This window comes from Peromyscus maniculatus, chromosome 18, assembly GCF_049852395.1.
Source record: "Peromyscus maniculatus bairdii isolate BWxNUB_F1_BW_parent chromosome 18, HU_Pman_BW_mat_3.1, whole genome shotgun sequence".
In the NCBI taxonomy this organism is placed as follows: domain Eukaryota; kingdom Metazoa; phylum Chordata; class Mammalia; order Rodentia; family Cricetidae; genus Peromyscus; species Peromyscus maniculatus.
The window spans coordinates 6,212,736-6,234,367 of NC_134869.1; the positions used below are offsets into that span (position 1 = coordinate 6,212,736).

The window sequence follows — 21,632 nt, forward strand, 5'->3', positions numbered from 1 at the left end:
CACATACCTACAGACATCTGATTTTTGATAAAGAATCCAGAAAGAAAGAATGGAAAAAAAGAAAGCATCTTCAAAAAATGGTGCTGGTCAAACTGGATGTCTGCATGTTGAAGACTGCAAATAGATTGATATTCTCTGTATTGTACAAAACCCAAGGCCAAGTAGATGAAAGACCTCAGCATTAAACCAGATACACTGAGCCTGGTAGAAGAGAATATAGGGAATAGCCCTGAACACTGGCACAGGAGCTAAGATCAATTAAAAATAACCTCATGAAACTGAGAAACTTCTTATGGCAAAGGACACCATCAATAGTGGACAAAATGGCAGCCTATAGAATGGGAAAAGATTTTCATCAACTCCACATCTGACAGAGGGAAAATATCCAAAATATATAAAGAATTCAATAGACTAGACATCAGCAAACAAAAACATCCAATTAAAAAATGGGGTACAGATCTAAACAGAGAATTCTCAAAAGAAGAATCTCAAATAACTGAGAAACACTGGAACATTCTACAACCTTAGCCATCAGAGAAATGTGAATCAAAACTACTTTGAAATTCCATCTTACACCTGTGAGAATAGCTAGGATTAATGACAGGAGTGACGGCTCATGCTGGTGTGGATTTGTCGCAAGGGGAACACTCCTCCATTTCTGGTGGGACTACAAACTTGTACAGCCTCTGTGGAATCAATATGGTATTTCCTCAGAAAATTGGGAATTGATCTACCTCAAGACCCAGGTAAACCATTCTTGGACATGTAACCAAAGGATGCTCTATCCTACCACAGGGACATTTGCTCAAATATGTTCATTGTGGCTTTATTCATAACCTCAAACAGGAAACAACCTAGATGTCCCTCAATGGACGAATGAATAAAGAACAAGTAGTTCATTTACACAAGGGAGTATAAAATGATATCCAACTGGTATTGCAAGCAAACGTGTGGAACTAGAAAAAAACATCCTGTGGGAGATAACCTAGACCCAGAAAGACAAGTATAATTTGTATTCACTTGTAAGTATATTAGTAGTTGTTAGGTAAAGGATAATCAAGCTACATTCCACAGATACAAAGTAGTTAGATGAAGAGAAGTCTCTAGAGGAAACACATGGGTCTCCCTGGGAAGGAAAAATAGAATATATTTTTCAGGGGGATTTGGGGTTAGTGGGAGCAGGATTAGAAGGGATCATGTATTAGGGGGAAGGGATAGAGGGAGAGAGTATGGGGAGAGACAGCTGGAGTTGGGGGCCTTTAGAGCATGTTGTGGAAAGCTAGTGCAGAGAAAACTTCCTGAAACCTATATGGGTGATCCTAGTGAGTATTCCTAGTAGTGGAGTGTACAGAGTCTGAACTGACCGTCTTCTGTAGCCAGGCAAGGCTTCCAGTGGTGAGACTGGATTGCAGTCAGTTGAACTGTTGGTAAGGGAATTCTCTGGATCTCCCTAACAACCCAGATTGATGCTAGGACAAAGTGTTCGTCTCTGAAAACTGACAGTGGGGTACCATTGTTGTGGGCAATATCTACACAGTTCATTGAACATAGAGAGATCAAGATGTTGCCTTCATGGAGCTCTCACCCCTATCTTCTATTCTGTTTGGCCTGGAAAGGTACTCTGCAGGCTATAGAAAGAGAAACATGGACACCAACCAAGCTGCAAAAACCTCAACATATAGTCTGTCCTCCGGGCAAGATGTGCTGGGGCTATGTTGGCACACAACTTGAGAGAGTGGCCATACAATGTCTGGTTTAACTTGAGGCCCATGGAAGGAAAAGCAGTCCATGCCCTACACTGCCAGGATAGCCAGGAACTGGAGACCAAATAGCCCACAGACCTAGGGTAGAACCAAATGTAACTACAAAAAAAATCAATAAAATAATTGCTAATATTCTTGACAATATTCTGCTATCCTCATAGATTGGTGTCTTGCCAGTTGTCATCAAAGAAGTTTCTTCTAGCAGCAGATGGGTGCAGAGACCCACAGCCAGTCATTGTGTGGAAGTGGGAGTCTAAATTGAAACTCTCTATCAGGTCACATGGCCCTGTGAATCACATAAGCAGAGCTCACATGAACTCACACAGACTGATGCAGCAAACATGGAGCATGCATGTATCTGCACCAGCTTCTCTGCGTACATGTTGGAGTTTTGATGGGACTCCTAAAAGTAGGAGTGGGTTTGTCTCTGACTCTTTTGCCTCCTCTCTGGACATCTTTCCTCCTATTGGATTGCTTTGTCCAGTCTATATGATGGCTTTTGTCTTGTCTTATTTTTGTTTGGTCTTATCTTGTTTTGTCATGTTTGGCTGTTTTCTCTTGGAGGCCTGTTCTTTTCTGAAAAGAAGCCAAGGGGGAGCAGATCTGAGGAAGAGGGGAGGTTTGTGGGCACTGGGAGGAGTGGAGGGAGGGGAAACTACTGTTGGGAACTATTGTATGAGAGAATGATCTATTTTCAGTAAAAAAGAGAATATTCACTCAATAAAAATAAAAATAAATTGTTTAATAGTTATAACACTCTAAAATAGTTATTAACTATGTAGTATCTACCCAAGGGAAAGCTTAAAATTTCCTTCCACTAAAATATTAACAAGGAGCCGAAATTCCTATGATTTGATGGCATATAATCATTTTCATATATAGCAGTGAGTTGCAGGCTGTGAATAATGGGCAGGAGGTAAGATTGCCATTCCTGTGGAGACTGAATTTCATGGACAAATCAACAGGAGGGTTTGGATGCTGCCTCCTGCAGGAAAATCCTCTATTAGAGGTCTCAGACACAAGAAGAGCTGGAGGGTTGGTTGCTCAGAGCAAAAAGCAGCTGGAATGTACGAGATGGATAAAAGGTAATAACTTCCTCAGTTCCTTCAGGACAGACATCTTATTTGTTTGTTCCAAGTATAGCTTACTTCCTGGCATTTATGTGACTCCCAAGAAATATTCTTGAAAAGCAACCATTATGTTATTTTTTTAAAGCTACCTGTCTACTAATGATGACACATCTAAATTATATTTTCACTGATGTTTTTGAGATCACTAATAATTTAGCACCTATGTCTTAAAAACACATATTTGTAATCCATTGACCTTTGACATTTGGTTTAACTATTAATTTTAATTGAAGTATTTAGACTAGGTTTGAGTTTGTGATGCACACCCCTCATCCTAGCTACTCAGAGGCTGAGACAGAAGAACTGAATATTAAAGGCTAGTCTGAACTCTACTGTGAGTTCAAAGTTAATCTGTGCAATTTGGTGTGACCATTAATCAAGATTTTAAAAGATGGGGTATATAGCTCATTGTTAGAATATGTAACAAGCATTTGCAAAGCCCGGGGTTCAATGTTATTTTAATAATTAAATAAAATCATGGGAGGCCTGCAACTTTTTGAAGGGAAATTAAGGAGGAGTGGACCTGGGGTAGGAGGGATCTGGGGGTGAAGGAGTGGGAGGAGGGGTGGAGGGGGAGCTGATGTTGAGATGTAACATATGAGAGAAGACAAAAAGGATGACAATGAGAACCACTCCTTTGGCATTTTCACAGGGCACTGCTCCTCAAAGCTGTTTCCAACCTGTGATCTCATAAGAGGCTAACTCTCCAGAAAGACTTAGGAACGATCACAGAAAGCAACAATTGGATGAGATGTTGGTGATCTGATGGATAAGTGGGTGGATGGTCCCATGAGTGTGTGTGTGTGTGTGTGTGTGTGTGTGTGTGTGTGTGTGTGTGTGTGTGTGTGTGTTTGCGTGTGAATGCACATCTGTATGATTAAAGATGGTGGGCAGCCTGCACACAATACTTCAGCCTACCTGCTTTTCCTTGGCCCAGAGGTCATAGATCTTCTCATGGGCCTCCCCACAGAGCCTCCTCATCTCCTCACAGGACTCTTGTAGTGAAATCTGCTCCCCCCTCAGCTTTCGGTTCTTCTCTCTCAAGATGCTCACTTTTTCCTTTAGATGAGTCCTCTCACTCAAGAGCTGGCTGTGAAGGATGCTGAACCACCACAAAGAACAAGGTGAGCCCCATCCAGCCTCCATATGCCACTCCCACATCATCCCTGCAAGGTCCCAATCCCAGACTAGAGTCCACTGTAGCCATGCCAGCATAACCTAGTAGCTGGCAAAGCCAGAGAAGAGCCAAATTCCAGAGAGACTCAGACTGTTTCTGAAAACCCTGAAACTGAAAGGGATCCATGTACTTCTGAGAGCAGGGTTTGCCTCCCCCAACATGTGCTTAACTGTTCATGGTATTGGGAAAACAACAGCAGGTAGAGGGTAAACATTCTTGATGGAGAACAGAAGATCCAATGGGAATAGATTCCACCTGTGGGTCCCATGGGAACCAGCTCTGTAAGCCCTGCCAAAGCCCCAGAGACATGCCTGGTACCCCATCATGGTGCTAATAGTTTTTCTATCTAGAGGCCTCTGAGGCTGGCAGGACAATGATGGGACACTTCACTCTTAGCAAAACTGGTCCAAGAGGCCCAAGTCAAGAGCACAAGGCAGACTGCTTGCTATGGGGCAGACAGGCGAGAACAAAAGGCCTCACTTTGGTTCAAAGACAAAAACATGGTAAAAAGCAGTCACTCCCAAGTAATGGGGTTGCAGTGAAGTCAGTTACTCACCTGCAGGAGACAGTTTCCTCGGTCAACTCCTTGCACTTGTTCAAGGCCTCACTTATCTCACTAGGGAATTTCTCCAGGTCCACCATCACTTTTTTATGTTCCATATTCAGCATCTCCAGCTCGAAATTGAGCCTGTGGTAGGGCATGGCCCAGGAACAAAGAACCCCATGAACACAGGACCCAATGACCATATGAATTCAGGTGGTGCCCTCAACTACCCCAGCACAGTTGATGTCATATTATAGAACCTATAAAGTAAGACAATGTGGTGCTTATTAAACTTGCTGTCCTGGCCTCAGACCAGCAGTCAGGTGGTGCTAAGAGAGTGAACCAGGGCTGCATGAGTGCCATCACTGGGTCTGAAGGAAATGATTAGCTCTCCAAGAAGTCCTCAGGGGTCTGTGTCACAAGTCTGGGCCCACCAGAAACGTATGATAATGTTGTTTGTGTCTTCAGAATGGGGATTTTTGATCCCAGGTTCCTATTGCTATATGGATGCCCAGATCACATAATCAGTATTTTCAGGGAGTAGACCCAACTTAAGGATAAATTTATAAGTCTCCAGTGGATTCCAATGGGCTGCCAACATGAGCACACAGGCCAAGAACACTGTTGCTCACAGTGAGTTACTGACATTGCCTGGAAACTTCCTGACACAGGAAGAACCACATGTCCTGCCAGAGACCTCCAACTGCCAGGACTGGGTACACATGCACACACACACACACACACACACACACACACACACACACACAAACACACACACACACAGTGCCAAATAAATGTAGGGAGGTAGCATTGTCTCAGAGTATAAGGATCAAGACCAGAGAGGAGCAGTGAAGAAGTTCAGCCTTCAAGCACACACTGAGATGGCACCTGGCCCCTCCTGCTGCTTCCAACAGCCACCAGCACCCAAGCTCCTGCTGGTCAGAACAAAGAGTCACCATAAACTCACAGCACATAGCATCTCCATAAGCCAACACCTGTCAAAGACTCTTGAAATGCATGTAAGAGCTCACACACTACTGCCTTTATCCCCAGACTGTGATTCAGGCCACAAGCTCTGCTTTTCATTTGGAGGAAGCAGGGCAGCCTGTATCCCCATCTCACTCCCAACTAGGCTTCTGTTCTGCCTCTCAGATGCACTCAGAAAAATTAGCCTGGGCATGAGGATACCCTGAAGGCACAGCCTCCAATGACCTGAGGATTGCTGGGGTTCACTCAGTAGGATCAAGATAATCACCATAGAACTGGACATAATGACTACCTGTTGTTCAAATCATTGTTGGTGAAATTGGCCAGGATTATAGAGAGTTCATTCCTTTCATTGGTCATCATCTGTAGCTGACGGGTCAGTCTATCCACCTTGTTCATCTGCTGTTCTTGCTCAGTGAGGGAGGTTGGAGTTGAAGCCTTTCCAGTAGTCCCTGTATAAAGATGAACATAAGTGAATTTGTACGGCTATATGGCACAGGGCCAGGAAAGATCATGTTTAGTCCCAAGAAGAGGCCTGAGAAAGAGGGAATGCATGGAACCCAGTGAAGACCCAAAGAGCAGGACAGCTGTCCTCAAGTTGGGGCTCATAAGCCATGTCTCTGTCCCCAGTCACTTTGCACCAGCCCCTACTGCAGCTCCACTGTCCCTGGAAGGCATATGTTACCCAGCCATGCAGCTCTGGAAATATCAGCTCATATCTGACGTGAGACAGCAAAGTCCTGAAGTCCCTAGTGCTTAGCACCACCAATCCCTTTTCACCTGTGTCCAGGACTAAAAGTAACTGAATGTCTAAGACCTTGGTGCATGGATAGGGAGTTTCCCTCCTTGGTACTCACATCAGATACCCATGGAACCTAAAGGAATCCACTGACAATGAACTGTAGGAACACCCTACCCTGACACTCCTTAGTCTGTGACTCCTGCTGGCCTTCTTTACCACTCAAAATGAAATTAAGGAACTCCCAGAACAGCAGCTGCAGCCTTGACAACTCCTGGCTCTCTGCCAACTAACCATCAGGAATCCTTGACTCTGAGTCTGCCCTTTCAGGAATCCAGAGAAGCAGCATAGACCTCTTTTTAAGACCCCAGCTACTGAACCCTATTTTTGGAAGGTCCACCTCAAGCCTCACTTCCTCCTTAGAAAGCCAAATCTCTCTGCCAACCACTGTGTTTAATCTTGCCAACATGTCTTCTGGTGAGCCCTATAAGCACTTAAGGTATGCCCCAAGGACAGATGGTATTACCACAACCATGGTGAATTCACAGATCTTGTCAAGTGCTCTCCAGGAGACAATAGAATGTTCAGAGGAGGAACTGTTAGAGTCACTGCCAACTGTCATCACTTACTTGATAACTATCTCTTCCTCAATTCACTAAAAGCCAAGCTTCCCTTTCCAGTAGCCTTCCTTGACACACAGGGGAAGGCCTTCAGCACCTTCAGCATCAAGAGATCTCTGATTCATAAGAAACTTTTCACTAGGTCAACCTGTGGAGGTGAAGACTCACTTTCCAAACACTCTCCAGGAATGGGCTCATCCCTTCCTTAAGATCTCTAATCAATAAGATGAGAAGTAAAGGATACTAAGAAATCAGATCAGGATGATGGAGGAGGAAGATAAGTTCCAGGAAGTGAATGAAGATATCAGGAAAGATGAACAGGGATGTTACACTGTGGGTGAGTGATGGGAGATTATGAGTGTCCTGTCAGACCAAAAATAAGTCACATAGGTAATGATGAAAATTTCTCCAAAACTTCAGCAGAGTACAGTCCATCCATCATGATGTTAGCAAAGGTGTGATCACCTAGTGACAGGACAGACTGGAGATACCTAAGGACTGGGCATCCTCAGGTGAGCCCTCAGACACCAAGAACAAACACCTGCAGGAAGAGTGATGGCCCATTCCTGCACCCAAGTTAGAGAAAAGATGACTGGCTAGTGAGCGGGCAGGAACTCAGGAACCTTAGGGGTCACTGAAATGCAACAATGCTTGGTGGCTCCTGCCCTGCAAGTGACTATGAGGTAAAATGAGAACCTCCAACTCTGGCCAAGGGACTTTACTCTGCCTGTTATTAGCATCACACAACCAAACAATGTCCACTGAGGGTGAAGTTCAGTGCTGTAACTGAAGCCTCATTCTCCCTCCTATGCTTCTTCCCACTTGGAGTGAAAGCAGAGGCCCTGAGCAGAGCAGCTGCAGGCTTGACCATTCCTGGTTCTCCCAAACTAACCACCAGAAATCCTCAACTCCAGGTCTGCTTATTAGGAACTCAGAGAAGCATAATAGGTCCATTACTTCCAAACAGCTCCAAGATCCTGAGTCCCATTGTGAAAAACCCAGCTGAAGCCTTTCCTCCTTCAGGAAGTTCCCCATCCCTTGTTCAGGACTCACTGTACTTTCCCCAGAACCATTTATTTCTTGATGTGTGGCACTGAGAATGAAGGCCAGCTTCCTTCCTCCTCTCTCTAGTCTCGTTATGTTCTGCCTTCCGTCTCCCAAGGAGCCTGCTCAGTCTTGCCAGCATGGCTGCAAGTGAAACCTTTAGGCAATGAACAGATGCCCCAATGGCAGTTGGTGTTACCACAACACTGGTGACATCACATGGAATGCCAGGGCTCTCCAAGATACAAGAGAATGTCCAGGGAGGAGTTGGCTGATGTCCACAGTACAGCCTTTATCTCCCTGATAACTACTTCACTCCAAAATGATCTGAAACCAAGGTGCCATATCAGAAGTCCCTCTGGGGGGTCACACAGAAACTTCTTTGGCACACTCTCCTTCCAAAGTCAGAGATCTAGCTCTCTGCTTCATTAGGAACTATCTATGGGGAGTTGAAGGCTCACTTTCAAAACACTGTACAGGAATGGCTCTTCCCCTGCTTCAGATGCATACTCAAAATGATGAGAAATAAATGATGCTAAGAAATTGTGTCAGGATGATGGGGAGTAGGAGTGATGAGTACTCTGAAGTAAACATCATGGGGGAAGATCTTCAGACTTTTAGAGATTCGGGAGTTCAAAACAAAGATAAGTCACATAGATAGTAATAAATATTTCCAATGGGCGGTGGTGGCGCATGCCTTTAATCCCAGCACTTGGAAGGCAGAGGCAGGCAGATCTCTGTGAGTTCGAGGCCAGCCTGGGCTACCAATGAGTCCCAGGAAAGGCACAAAGCTACACAGAGAAACCCTGTCTCAAAAAAAAAAATTTTCCCCTTGAGAGTAAACAGAGCTCACTCAAGCTATGAGGCTGTGAGTGAAGATGTGATTAGCTGGCACAGTCATATCTGAATGGAATGGCAGAAGTTAGAAAGCCAGCTGTGTGACAAAGATCCAGCAAAACTGAGCCACATCATGGCTGCCATGCCACCTTTGGTTTTCATCTCCACCTGTTACATACTTGGGCACTATTAATATTTGTACAATTTGAGGATATTGGGTTGATGGAAAATTCCTTATGAATCATTTATACCTTCTCCCAGGAATGCTGCTTCTGAGCTTACCCAGGAAAGTCCTGAACATGCTATTTCTACCCTGCTTTTAGGGAGATATCCTTATCTACTTGAAGGTCTTCCTTACACCTTGTAGGCTGTGACATATAAAGAAGCCAGAGGTCTCTTCATAAGGCTATGAGACACTCTTGAAACATGTGTCCCTATACTTACACTGGAACAAGATATTCAAAACAAAGTAAATTCAAAAAGGTCAAGAGGAGTTGGCCACAGTTCATATTACAAGGTTCTTCCCACTGTACACTCAGACAATTATGTGGCATACAACTCTGCCCTACACAGAGACATACTGATGAGCAAAGTATGGAGTGGAAAGATGATAAAAGTATGAGGACCTCCCTCTCTTAGAAGTTAGCTCATGTAGAGCCACTATAATGTCATTTGACCAAGGAACAACAGAATGCCAGGATTAGACTTATAGACAAATTCTATAAAGTTATAAATGTGAACATTGATTGTATTATGCCAGAATTTGAATAATAACTGCAGCAGCTTTAGCCTGAGGATTTTTCCTGGGCACTCTGACCACTGAGAGTTAATAATACATTGCTTGAGACATAGCAAAATGCCCAGAGTGGCTGAAGATTTGTTTTGGTCTAGTGTCCTTGAAGCACCCAAAGCAACCAGCCTGAGCACAGGCTGTCAAATGCCTCTAGGTTCTCAAAAAATTGGGCTATGGGGTTAATGAGTAAGAATGATAACTCTGTTTATTAATGATGTCAAAACTTGAGGGAAAATGATTTGAAATAATAACTCTATTCTGTCATAGTTTATTAATGATGACTAAAAGATGAGCAAAAGGAAGTGAAACATGCGTTTAAAACAAAAACTGATATGTTCTAGTTCCTGATAACTAAATTCTGTATAAATAAAGAAACACTCTGGCTGCTAGTCAGTCAGGCTGCAAGAGTCTCTCGACCACCATGGCCTTGCTCACTTCCTTCCCCTCTGATGCCTTACATCCTCTGCTGGACCCATCCACCGCCGGGGATGAGTCCCAGCAATTAGCTCTTTAAAGGTCTGGCTGTAGACACATGCGCCCAGTTAAGCCCTCAGATCTTTAGAACAAACAGTTCTAGGAAGTGTATGATGGTCCAAATCTTGAATCAATAGACAAAGGAAAGGTCAGTGGCAAGGCAGTGCTCAGTCTAGACTATGTAGAGGCACCTTGAGTGGGAAACACACATGCACATGCATATGCACTCACACACACACACACACACACACACACACACACACACACACACACACACACACCAGACATTCAATAATCATGGGATAGAACATGATGTACATCACTATTATGGTGTTTCAACCGGCAAACAAAAGTTAAATTCCTTGGTCTGGAGCCACCTGTTACACTCTACATGCTTGGGAATGGTTGGTACTGCTATCTTTGGGTCCAATACACATAGGAGATCACAAGAAGGACTGGTAAGGGGAGAGGCTCAGGGTTGTTGAATCAAAGAACTTTGTTATAGCCTAAACTCACTCTTCTACTTTTGACAGTCCCTGTAAAGAGGAGCCCCCTGTCAGCCTGGAATGCACATCTCTGGACTTTCGCCACCAAAGCATGGAACCAAGGGCTGTAAATGTGATTATTAACTTTATTTCTAAATAGGTCTTGTAGAGACCAAGTCGAGGACCTATTGAAATTTAAGAGCAATGCATGTGCCAAAACTGGTATGAAAATTTTTATGAACACGCAGAGCAGTGCTGGGGTAAAGAAGCAGAGGAGAGAAGTGAGATAGAGAGAAAATGTGAGAGATATGACTTTGCAAATCAATCTGAGATGTGAAAAGATCTAGAAAGCAAGGTATAATGGATTGCCTGCAAATTCCAGCAACTAAGAAGGAGGCCTGGTGCAGCAGAATTGTTAGAAGGTCTTATTAATAAAATCAAACCTGGGAGCCAGTATTGGGGTGAATGCTGGAAGGTCAGAGAGACAGAACAAGCCACAGCTACCTCATCTTGCCAATTCCTCAGCTGATCCTGTTTCCTGAGACTGGAAGCTTCTGAGTTCTCATCCAAATGGATCTCTGCTGAACTGCTGCTCAAAAGCCTAAAAGCTTAACCAGCCAAATGCTTCTAGTTCTCTAGGGTCTCATTGGTCAGCTAGCTTTTTTCCTTCATTTTACATCCTTCAGGTAACCAGGGGACAGCCTCCTCAACCTCATTTAGAGTGGCACAGGATACAGCTTAGTTTCACAACCCTCAAGTCTGACCTCAGAAGCCAAGAGAAAATTGGCACAGTTCACAAACACTCATGTGGATGGAGATGCCCAGGTCATCTGCCTGATCACTCTAGAACCTTGCTGATGCTGATGCTGAAAGTGAGATGCAGGGACAGCACATAGTCACCATACTAAGCAAGCCATCTTCTCTAATATCATCCCAGGACACTCAAAGCTTGCAGGAATGACCCAGTTCTGTTTTTGTCCACGGCCTCTTAAAGCCCTTAATATTGTGAGGTACGTAAATGTATTATTTCTGCTTAGACATTTGCCTAGAAAAGAAAACCGATGTACCCAAAACATAATGACTTCTGATCTCTCTGGCTCCAAGAGAGCGTTTTTCTAAGTGTGTACTCCTTAGTAAAATGCAATTTGTGTCTTCTATTGCTTAACATTTCCCTTCGTTGCATAGTACACATCATTGGGAGTTTGGCTAAATCATCAGGGAATGGGCTAATGCAGCCATCATCCCTTTGCTTTAACATTAGTGAGTGATGTGTCCTAACAACTACAGCCCTTTATGTTACCTTCACATTTATTTTCTAAAAAGATTTCAGAGAACTTACTTACAGATATCCTAACAGATGGGTCCTTAAGGGATCTATGACTATTTACCATTAAGTCTGTGCAAATTCTTCATGCTTGATGCTTGCAGCCCTTGCCTTGGGCTGAACTTAGGACACACTTCCAGGAATAGAACTGTCTCAAAGAACTTAAAATATAAATATGAATATAAAACTAAATTAACATAATATTTAAAGTAAAAATATTAGCCTTGTATTAATGATGGAACATAGACATCAGCATCTTTCCACATAGGTAGGAACCAGAATAACTGGAAAGTGCATGTTCACCAAGTGTACATGTTAACTTATCAAGTAGTTACTGAATGCACTGCTCCCATTAGAAATGGTAACCTCTGCTGAATGTACAGAGCAACAAATAGTGACCTTGAAATATTCTGCAAATTGTAATTCAAAGTATGAATTACTAGGACCTACTACTCAGATGCATTAATACAAATTTCACTGTATGATTGCTCTTGTAGAGTACCCAGGTTGCAGTCCACTCACCAAAAGGTAGCTCACAGCCCTCTCTAACTCCAGTTCCAGAAGACATTTTGCCCTCTTCCAACCTCTTTGGGCAGTGCATTGATGTGCTGCAGAGACATACATTCAGGCAAAACACCCATACACATAAAATGAAAATGAAGCGAGATTTTTAGTGTCCTGGATATTAGATCCTTACTGAAACATTCACAAACTATTCTCATGTGTAGGTTCATGTGTTATTCAGTTTCTTTTTGTTATTCTTATTGTTGATGATGTTTGAGACAGAGTCTCTGTATGTAGTCCTGAAACTCATCATGTAGCCTGTGCTGGCCTACAGACATCCAAATGCCTCTGCATGTATTGTGTTGGGATTACAAGTGTACATCACTATGCCCCACCTTATTTTGGGTAACTTCTTTTTATTGTTTTTGTTTTGTCTTTTGAGACAGGCAATACTCTCCTAAATTTCACTCTGTAGACTAGGCTGACTTTGAACTCACAGAGATCTACTTGTCTATGCTTTCTGAGTCCTGTAATGTAAGGCACGAACTATCATGTAGGGCATGATTTTTGATGTGTTTTTAATATATGGAGGAGAAAGAATATATTCATAGGAAAGAATTTCAGTACTATGACTTAATGTAGTCAACCCTTCTATTTTCATATGAATTGTTATGTGGATTCCAGTTCCCAATTTCAGACTCTCAGAGTGACATGGAAGTAATCCCTCATTTCCACAAGTATCCCAGAGATTCCTGTACATTAACCTAAGTTCAGACTTGGTTTTCTATCTTGCCAGGTGGAATAGAAGTATATTTTATATTCTTCTGCTTTGATTGTGTTCAGCACTATCAGGCAGTCTGTTCAGTATACTCAAGAAGTAGTGATGTCCAGGAGGAGGTCATGTTTCTCACAGAGACACTTCTGTATGGACTCTGTGAGCATGGCTGCTGCTGGGAACCTCAACTTTCTCTAATACTGAAATGGCAGAGCCTTAAACACTTAGGAAGTGAATTCAAAAACAAATGAGGAGCAAATCTTGGGCTGGAACTCTACACTGTCAGTATGCTGGTGAAATGAAAAGCCCCACATCCTTCCTTGTTCATTGACAGGGATAGGAACTCAACAAAAATGTAAACTTGCCTTTGTGAGACATCAAGTAATTAATGAAAATCACAATATACCACAGGTTGCACCCAAACCTCCTCACCTCTCTAGGCATAGAAACTGCTCTATGATTAAAAGAAATATCCTGGCTGAACAAACTCTGAACTCTCCAGTCCCTCCTGTGTGGACTAAAGAAGTGGGAACTTGTTGAGTGTGGGTTGTGTTTGAACCCCAAGCTTCCTCCATGGTAGGAATCATTCTGCCAACTGAGCCATGTCCACAGCTATTGTCTTTTCCCCCTTTGCCTTTTCTTTTCTTTTTTTGATTTTTTATTTTTTTTTTGAGACAGAGTTTCTCTGTGTAACAGCTATGGCTGTTCTGGAACTTGCTTTGTAGACCAAGCTAACCTTGAACTTACAGAAATCCACCTGCCTCTGCCTCCCACATGCTGGGATTAATGGCATGCACCACCACTGCCTGGCTGCCTTTTCTTTTTTCAACAGTTAATCTCAATGTGTATCCCACAGAGGCATGCAATCTATCTCGTTTTGGTCTCTTAAGTGCAGAATGGAGGGAACCACACTCAACCTGAGGGATTTTTCTCCTGGGGTCTGCACTGTTCAAGTTACCTCTGCCAGCCGTTCATCACAGCATCCTCACAGGTATATTGTCTATCTGCTGAGGCACCTCTGAGGCAGTTTTCAACAGCTAGGCATGTGGCTTCTCTGAGTGTACCCCCAACCCAATTCCAACATTGTAACCAGCCCTGCAGGATCTTCCTGGGTGTGTTTCCATGCTCCTGTATTTGAGGCAGGTGACCCTCCCTCCTTCCCATTCAAACGATGTTATTTCCCAGTAGTATTTTATTTCTCAATATGATGAAAAGGGGGATTTTAATGAAGGAATGAGACTTTCTGTGCAGTGTGGAAAACAAGCACTCGGTTCTCCACATATGAAATACTTCCAAGAGGCCTAATTTGTTCCTGGTGTACTCAATGTCCCAATCTGATACCAGAAATAAAATGACTGAGGATAGCATTCTGAGTATTACTCCCGATGACAGTAATAGGGTTGAGAGAGGATCTCAGCTGCAGAAACCCTTGAATCCTTCAAGAACAGCAAAGGCAGAAGAAGGTGGCAGCCATCAGAAATGGAAAGAAATGAACAAAAAACAGAGGTAAGACTAAAGAAAAAGAAGGCTATGAGCAGCCAAAGAAGGGGACCTAAAAGCTCTGGGTATCATAAGAGTTCAAATGAATGATCATGTCTCCTAGAACAAGAGCCTCACAGTCCAGGATGAAATCAGTAATGCTGGGAATGGGCACATGTGTGTGATAAATCTCATAAAGTTCCTGATCCATTGGGCTTCAGGAGAAATATAACACTAGAAGAAACCACTTGTCATTGTCCTTGCTTAGTAACTGTCCCTACCAGTGCTCCCCATCAGGTAAAACAGCAGAAGTTGCCAAAGAACAGCATTTTAAGAGTTTCTCCTTGTCTACCTATGGTTTTGGTCTGTTATAGAAAATGGGTCCTTGACCATCTGAACCTTTATAGAAGTGAGATTTACTCCACTTTTTAGAATCCTATACATTACCTTCCAATAAAGAGACTCATCATTGCAGTACTCATCAGGTGGATGACCTCAGTAGGAAACTTCAAATTTAGACCTGTGAGGATATAGGAAAGACAAATTGCATAATGAATAGGGAATGCTACTTCTTTACTAAGTAGTTAAATCACTGTGGTGAAAACTTCTCTTTTTAGCCGATGCCATTGACTAACACATGCTTAGCATGTCTTGGCTTTGACCAATGAGCGTGTGTATATAATCATCTCTTGTGCTGAGAAAATGGAGTAATGAGGGACAGGTAAGGGTTCCATCAACTCAAGATACTTCTTCCCTTGCTTCCATTGTTCTGGGTTTGCAGGTGTGCCTACCGAGATTAATAGGATTGATGTAAGCATTGGGAAACTGTCCTACCCAATAAGACAACACCATTTTTATTTCTCCAGAAACAGAAGACAAACCAAGTAGGAGGAAGGGATATGAAAATTTGCCACTTTTCTCACATTAGTTCCCTCCTCCCTCTCTATTTACAACAATTTTGAGCCTGGAGTGATTTTCCATTTAAGTTAAATTGTCAACATCTTTATGACATGAATACAAACACTAGCCTCACACCACAGTGCTATCTTCTTCACACAGGCACAGCTGATTCAAACCACTGGCACAAAGCCAATGGTTCTACCAAACTAATAGATGGACTTGAGAAAATTAAATGATAGGTCCTTTAAAACAAAGTAGAAATCCACACTTTTATGAGGGAAGGATTGAGAGTTTCATAGCCACAAAGTTAAGGGGCAGATTCTCTTTTGACTATGGTTAAAAACTATTATCTCCTAGCAAAGTTGTTTTTCCCATGATTTTAAACAGTATTTGTTTATTCAGTCATTATAAAAATAAACATTCATACGATGAATATATGGAAATCTACTGATGGGTACTTAAAAACAATATCTTTATTTAGAGAGAAGGGGAAGATGATAGATAGATAGATGATAGATAGATAGACAGACAGACAGATGACAAACAATACATGCCATACTATTCTGTCATTCTGCTCATGTGAAGACAAAGAAACAAATTGGGAGGAGGAAACTCTCTCTTTTCACCTAAGTAGCCATCTCAGTGTCCCTTCCCTGGTACTTTTCATGATCAACTTGGGGATTTGCCTTAGAGGGGTTTTGATGGTTCTGAAATTTAGAGAACAATGGATATTAAAGTGCACTGTGAATGATTTGTGTAGACATTTATTTCAAATTATGGCTACTCTTAATTAAAGCTAACCCTGGGAGTAAGATTCTTGATGGAAGGACTGTTATCTGTCTAGCTGGAAGAAATCTCGTCTGAAAAAAAAAAAAAACAACAACAAAACTTAAGTAACGGAGTCACACGACTTCCTATTTGTTCATGTTTCAGTTAGGTTCCAGGGTGCTTCATAGTCAAATATTTATTCACCAAAGAAAGAAAAATGAAATGCCACTTAAGATTACCTTTTCCTGAACATGATGTAAACATTTGTGGAAATGCTCAATAATAATCACAGGCATTATGAAATTCTTCCTAAGGATGGTAAAAAGAAGATAGTTAAAAGCATAAGTGAATGAACTGAGCCATACTGACCATCTGTGTCTGCAGAAAAAAATCTTCTAGTCCCAAGTCAAAAATCTGAATTGTGGTGACAGTGACTGTCTCACACTTTTCTTTAAGAAGATAAAAGTGATCCTGCCCAGAGCTCCCATCTGGACCAGAGGTGAGTGTCTGGGATCATACCCAGGGAGGCCTGCCCCTAGGTCCCATCCCTGGGCCCAGCCATTCCTGGGGAAGACCCTCCTAGGTGGGCCCCAGTTGATGGCCAGCAAGCAGGGCTCCCCTGGGAAGGTTCCCTTTCTCTACGACTTCCCAGTGGACCCTGCAATCTACTCGCCCTGCCCCCACACCCATCCACCCGAGACCCCAACCACTTCCTGCTAGAAGAGAAAGTAGGAAGTAGTCTTGAACGCATTGGCACAGGAGATCACTACCTAAATATAACACCAGTAGCACATAAACCGAGAGAAACAATTAATCAATGGGACCTCTTGAAACTTAGAAGCTTTTGTAGAGCAAAGGACATGGTCATCAAGACAAGCGACAGCCTACAGAATGGGAAAAGTTCTTCACCAACCCCACATCTGACAGAGGGCTGATATCTAGAATATATAAAAAACACAAGAAATTAGACATCAAAATGCCCAGCAGTTCAATTATGAAATGGGCTATAGAGCTAAACAGATAATTCTCAACAGAGGAAGCTCAAATGGCTGAAAGACATTTAAGGAATTGCTCAACATCCCTAATCATCAGGGAAATGCAAATCAAAATGACTCTCAGATACCACCTTACACCTGTCAGAATGGCTAAGATAAAAAATGCTGAAGACAGCTTATGCTGGAGAGGATGTGGAGCAAGGGGAACTCTCCTCCACTGTTGGTGGGAATGCAAGCTTGTACAGCCACTTTGGAAATCAATATGGAGCTTTCTTAGAAAATTGGGAATCGATCTCCCAGAATATCCAGCTATACCACTCTTGGGCATATACGCAAAAAATGCTCAATCATACCACAAGAGAACTTTGTGGTAGTCAGAACCTGGAAACAACCTAGATGATCTTTAACTGAAGAATGGATAAATAAAATGTGGTACATATACACAATGGAGTACTACTCAGCAGAGAAAAACAATGACATCATGAGATTTGCAGGCAAATGAATGGATCTAGAAAAAAAATCATCCTGAGTGAGGTAATCCAGACTTAGAAAGACAAACATGGTATGTACTAACTTATAGGTGGATACTAGATGTAAAACATAGGATGAATAGACTGCTACTCACAACTCCAGGGAGGCTACCTAGTAAGGAGGACCCTAAAAAAAGACACAGGGATCGCCCAGTGACAGAGAAATGGATGATATACATGAGCAAAGTGGACATGGGGTGGTAATAAAGCGCAAGGGTCGGGGGAAAGAGAGTGTAGGTGAGTGGGAGACACCAGCAGGATCAAGAACAGAGAGGCAGAACAAAGAACGAGACCATGACAAATGAAGACCCCATGGGAATAGGAAGAAGCAAAGTGCTAGAATGGTCCCCAGAAATCCATAAATATACCTCCACAATAGACTACTCACAATGGTGGAGAGAAAGCCTGAACTGACCTACTCTGGTGATCGGATGGCCAAACACCCTAACTGTCATGGTAGAACTCTCATCCAATGACTGATGGAAGCAGATGCAGAGATCCACGGCCAAACCCCAGGTGGAGCTCTGGGAGTCCAATCAGCGAGAAAGAGGAGGGATTGTATGAGCGAGAGATGTTGAGACCATGGTTGGAAAAAGCACAGGGACAAATAGCTAAACTAGGGGAAACACATGAACTATGAACCAATAGCTGAGGAAACCCCAACTGGATCAGGCCCTCTGGACAAGTGAGACAGTCAATTAGCTTGAACTGTTTGGGAGGCATCCAGGCAGTGGGACCTGGACCTGTCCTTAGTGCATGAGCTGGATTTTTGTAGCCTGGGGCCTATGCTGGGACACTTTGCTCAGCCTGGGTGAAGGGAGGAGGGGAATGGACCTTTCTGGACCGAATCTACCAGGCTGAGCTGAATCCCCAGGGGAGTCCTTACCCTGGAGGAGATGGGAATGGGGGGTGAATTGGAGGAAGGGTGGGTCGGGGGGTGGGAGGAATCTGTAGCTGATATGTAAAATTAAATTAAATTATAAAGTAAAAAATTATAAAGTAAAAAAGATAAGTTTGTATTAGATTTTTAATGCTATTGAACTGCAAACTTTTAAATAATACAGTTTTAAAATTCTTTAAATAGAGAATTTCATCTATGCATACAGTGTATTTTGATCATATTACCCCACATTCCTCTCAAATGGTTCCTGATCCACTCTGCTAACCCCAACATTACTAAATCCATGCCTTTTGTTTTGTTTTAAATCATCTATCTAGGGCAACACTGCATGACCATATGCTCATGTGTTAGAGCCATCGCTGAGTTTGTTCAAACCACCTGGCATCAGCACCCTAAAGTAAACTGACTCTTCTTCCTCCAAAAGCCACCAAATACCACCAGCTTCTCAGTTAGGGGTGGGGGCAGTGAGCCCCTTTCTCTTCCATACTAGAATGTTGACCGCTTGACCTTGGAGCTCATGAGTGCAGTAGTCCTGTCATGCCCAGAAGATACTGTGTTATTTCAAGTGTTGTAATATGCTACAAGCATTTCAGAGTTATCAGGTTTTATATAAAATATGATTATGTGTTGGGAGGAATTGTGAAGAAAGTGTTAGTGTTCTTATTTGACTGATTATATTCCCATGTGAGTTATAATTAAATTAATCAAGGCAGTACTGCCTCATGAATCTGACTGTTGCTTTTTATACGTGAAAATTACTGAGGTGATTTCTTCTGTCTACATAATTTCTAAAACGCAGAGCCAGAAGCTGATGGTGACAAAAGACCACTGGAAACTGCACTGAGGCTATATTCATACTCTTGATATTTCAGATAACCATGATTTGCATTTGGTGCTTGAAAGCTGGTCTGCCTGCTATTTGGGACATGACTGTCAGTTTGCCTCAGTTCTTCTCTTACACATTACCATAGAGAATTACAGTAGGTTTGGTGATGTAAACAGTGTGTTCACTCCAATGCTGAATGCTGCCATCTACAGCCCAATGAATAAGGGTAGAAAGGGAGCCCTGATGTCATCCTCATCAGAAGAGCATTGTCTTTGTTGACAGCCTGAATTTAGAATTAAGTGGATAGTGCAGGCATCAAGATAATTGTGTCTATCAATATTCAGACTCTATTGGACTCCTGTCTGGATTGTTTTACTGATTTTCTTTCTCATGATTTTGTATGTCATATATATGTTTAACATATTTCCAACCAAAATCTGCTTCAGTAATTCTTCTCTATTTCTTTTTCCAGAAACATGGTCCATGATGTGCCATTTTTTCTTACAAGATTTCAGAGACTTGAACTTAATATACAATATCATATCAAATGTGGACATGTTTTCTCAAAGAAGGATCCCATTGTACTATTTTTATACTCCGAGGATGATGTGTAATACCAATCACCAAAGCAATAGCAAATAAAGACTTTTCCCACACATTGTCAGACTTCCTCCTATATTTAATTTTCCTTATTCTGACTTTTCTTGATTAACATTCTGGAGTGACCCATCTCATCCTGACCTTTCAACTGCAGGCACTTCTACATTTCATTTTATCAGCTTGCTGCATCTCCACTTTACTTAAAGGATTCCAGACTAGTCATTGAGTGGGGAGTCCTTGTGCTGCTGAGCTCAATGCTAGGAAACCCCCTACTAAGTGTGTTGTCTTTATAAAAATAACATCCCCAAAGAAAAACACGATCAGTCCATCACATTCCGTTTCACATCTTGAGATAGCATCAGACATTGGTAGTCTTAAATCCTCCATTTCCTTTTGACTTTTCTCTAAAATATGTCCTTAAAAAATTGGCAATGGGAAACACATGAACTATGAACCAAAGGCTGAGGGGCCCCCAACTGGATCAGGCCCTCTGAATGGGTGAGACAGTCGATGGCTTGATCTGTTTGGGAGGCATCCAGGCAGTGGTACCGGGTCCTATGCTCATTACATGACTTGGCTGTTTGAAACCTGGGGCTTACGCAGGGTCCCTTGACTCGGCCTGGGAGGAGGGGACTAGACCTGCCAAGACAGAGTCTACCAGGTTGATCTCAGTCCTTGAGGGAGGCTTTGCCGTGGAGGAGGTGGGAATAGGAGGGTAGCCTGGGGGGAAGGGGAGGGAGGCGGGAGTGGGGAGAACAAGGGAATCCATGGCTGATATGTAGAACTGAATTGTATTGTAAAATAAAATTAAATTAAAAAAATTTGGCAATGGGGATTTAGCTCAGTGATAGAGTACTTCCCTAGCAAGCACAAGGCTTTGGGCTTGGTCCTCAGCTCTGAGAAAAAAGTAATCTAAATGTAATCTTCAGAGTATCTAGTCTGTTAATATTTCTGGACCAGAAACTCTTGCCTCTCCATTAGAATAATCCATATCACCATGCTAGAACCCAATCTGTTCTTTCTCAACTTCTCTGTATCATCTGCTGCAACAAGGATTCCTTATTCCTTTTCTAGAATTCTATACAAAACCTGGATCATTCATTTAGAACGATTCTTGGGGGCCTAGAATGCCAGAGCCCCCCTGGATAACTAGTATTTGTCCCGCCTCACCTTGTAGATGTAACCAACTGTCTTATTAAATAAGAAACACAGAACCAATGCAAAGAAGAAAGCCAAGAGGTCAGAGCTAAGAGCTAAAATCTTACCCTTCCTCCTGCAGTGGTCCTACCTCTCTGAACCAGAGCTACTTCCTATGTGTCTGTCTTTTTATAGTGTTTCTGTTCTGCCTTCTCATTGGTTGTAAACCCAACCACATGACCGCCTTGTCACGGCCTGTCTGTCTAGACCTCCAGGTTTTCTATGATTGGTATTGAGATT

At 42.6% G+C, this 21,632-nt stretch overlaps 1 protein-coding gene and 2 long non-coding RNA genes across 10 annotated transcripts in view; 2 read left to right on the forward strand and 1 right to left on the reverse strand.

Annotated features, from left to right (window-relative positions):
* Window positions 1–21,632, reverse strand: part of LOC143269243 (disks large homolog 5-like) — a 97,907-nt gene that overhangs the window by 7,896 nt on the left and 68,379 nt on the right. For 5 of the 8 annotated variants that reach the window (XM_076554306.1, XM_076554305.1, XM_076554307.1 and 2 more), the window contains 6 exons: window positions 16,583–16,652; window positions 15,123–15,195; window positions 12,440–12,525; window positions 5,894–6,053; window positions 4,627–4,758; window positions 3,812–3,995 (listed from right to left, as the gene is read on the reverse strand). In XM_076554306.1, coding sequence (XP_076410421.1) covers window positions 3,812–3,995; window positions 4,627–4,758; window positions 5,894–6,053; window positions 12,440–12,525; window positions 15,123–15,195; window positions 16,583–16,607 — 660 coding nt within the window. In that variant the 5' untranslated portion in view covers window positions 16,608–16,652. Of the gene's footprint in view, window positions 1–3,811; window positions 3,996–4,626; window positions 4,759–5,893; window positions 6,054–8,013; window positions 8,238–12,439; window positions 12,526–15,122; window positions 15,196–16,582; window positions 16,653–21,632 lie in introns of those variants that run through there. The other 3 variants (XM_076554310.1, XM_076554311.1, XM_076554312.1) reach the window with 3 other exon arrangements.
* Window positions 6,910–11,748, forward strand: LOC143269295 (uncharacterized). Its single transcript, XR_013045695.1, has 2 exons — window positions 6,910–7,297; window positions 10,642–11,748. It is a non-coding gene; the product is annotated as an uncharacterized LOC143269295 (long non-coding RNA).
* On the forward strand, window positions 15,372–20,251 carry LOC143269300 (uncharacterized). Its single transcript, XR_013045700.1, has 2 exons — window positions 15,372–16,842; window positions 20,068–20,251. It is a non-coding gene; the product is annotated as an uncharacterized LOC143269300 (long non-coding RNA).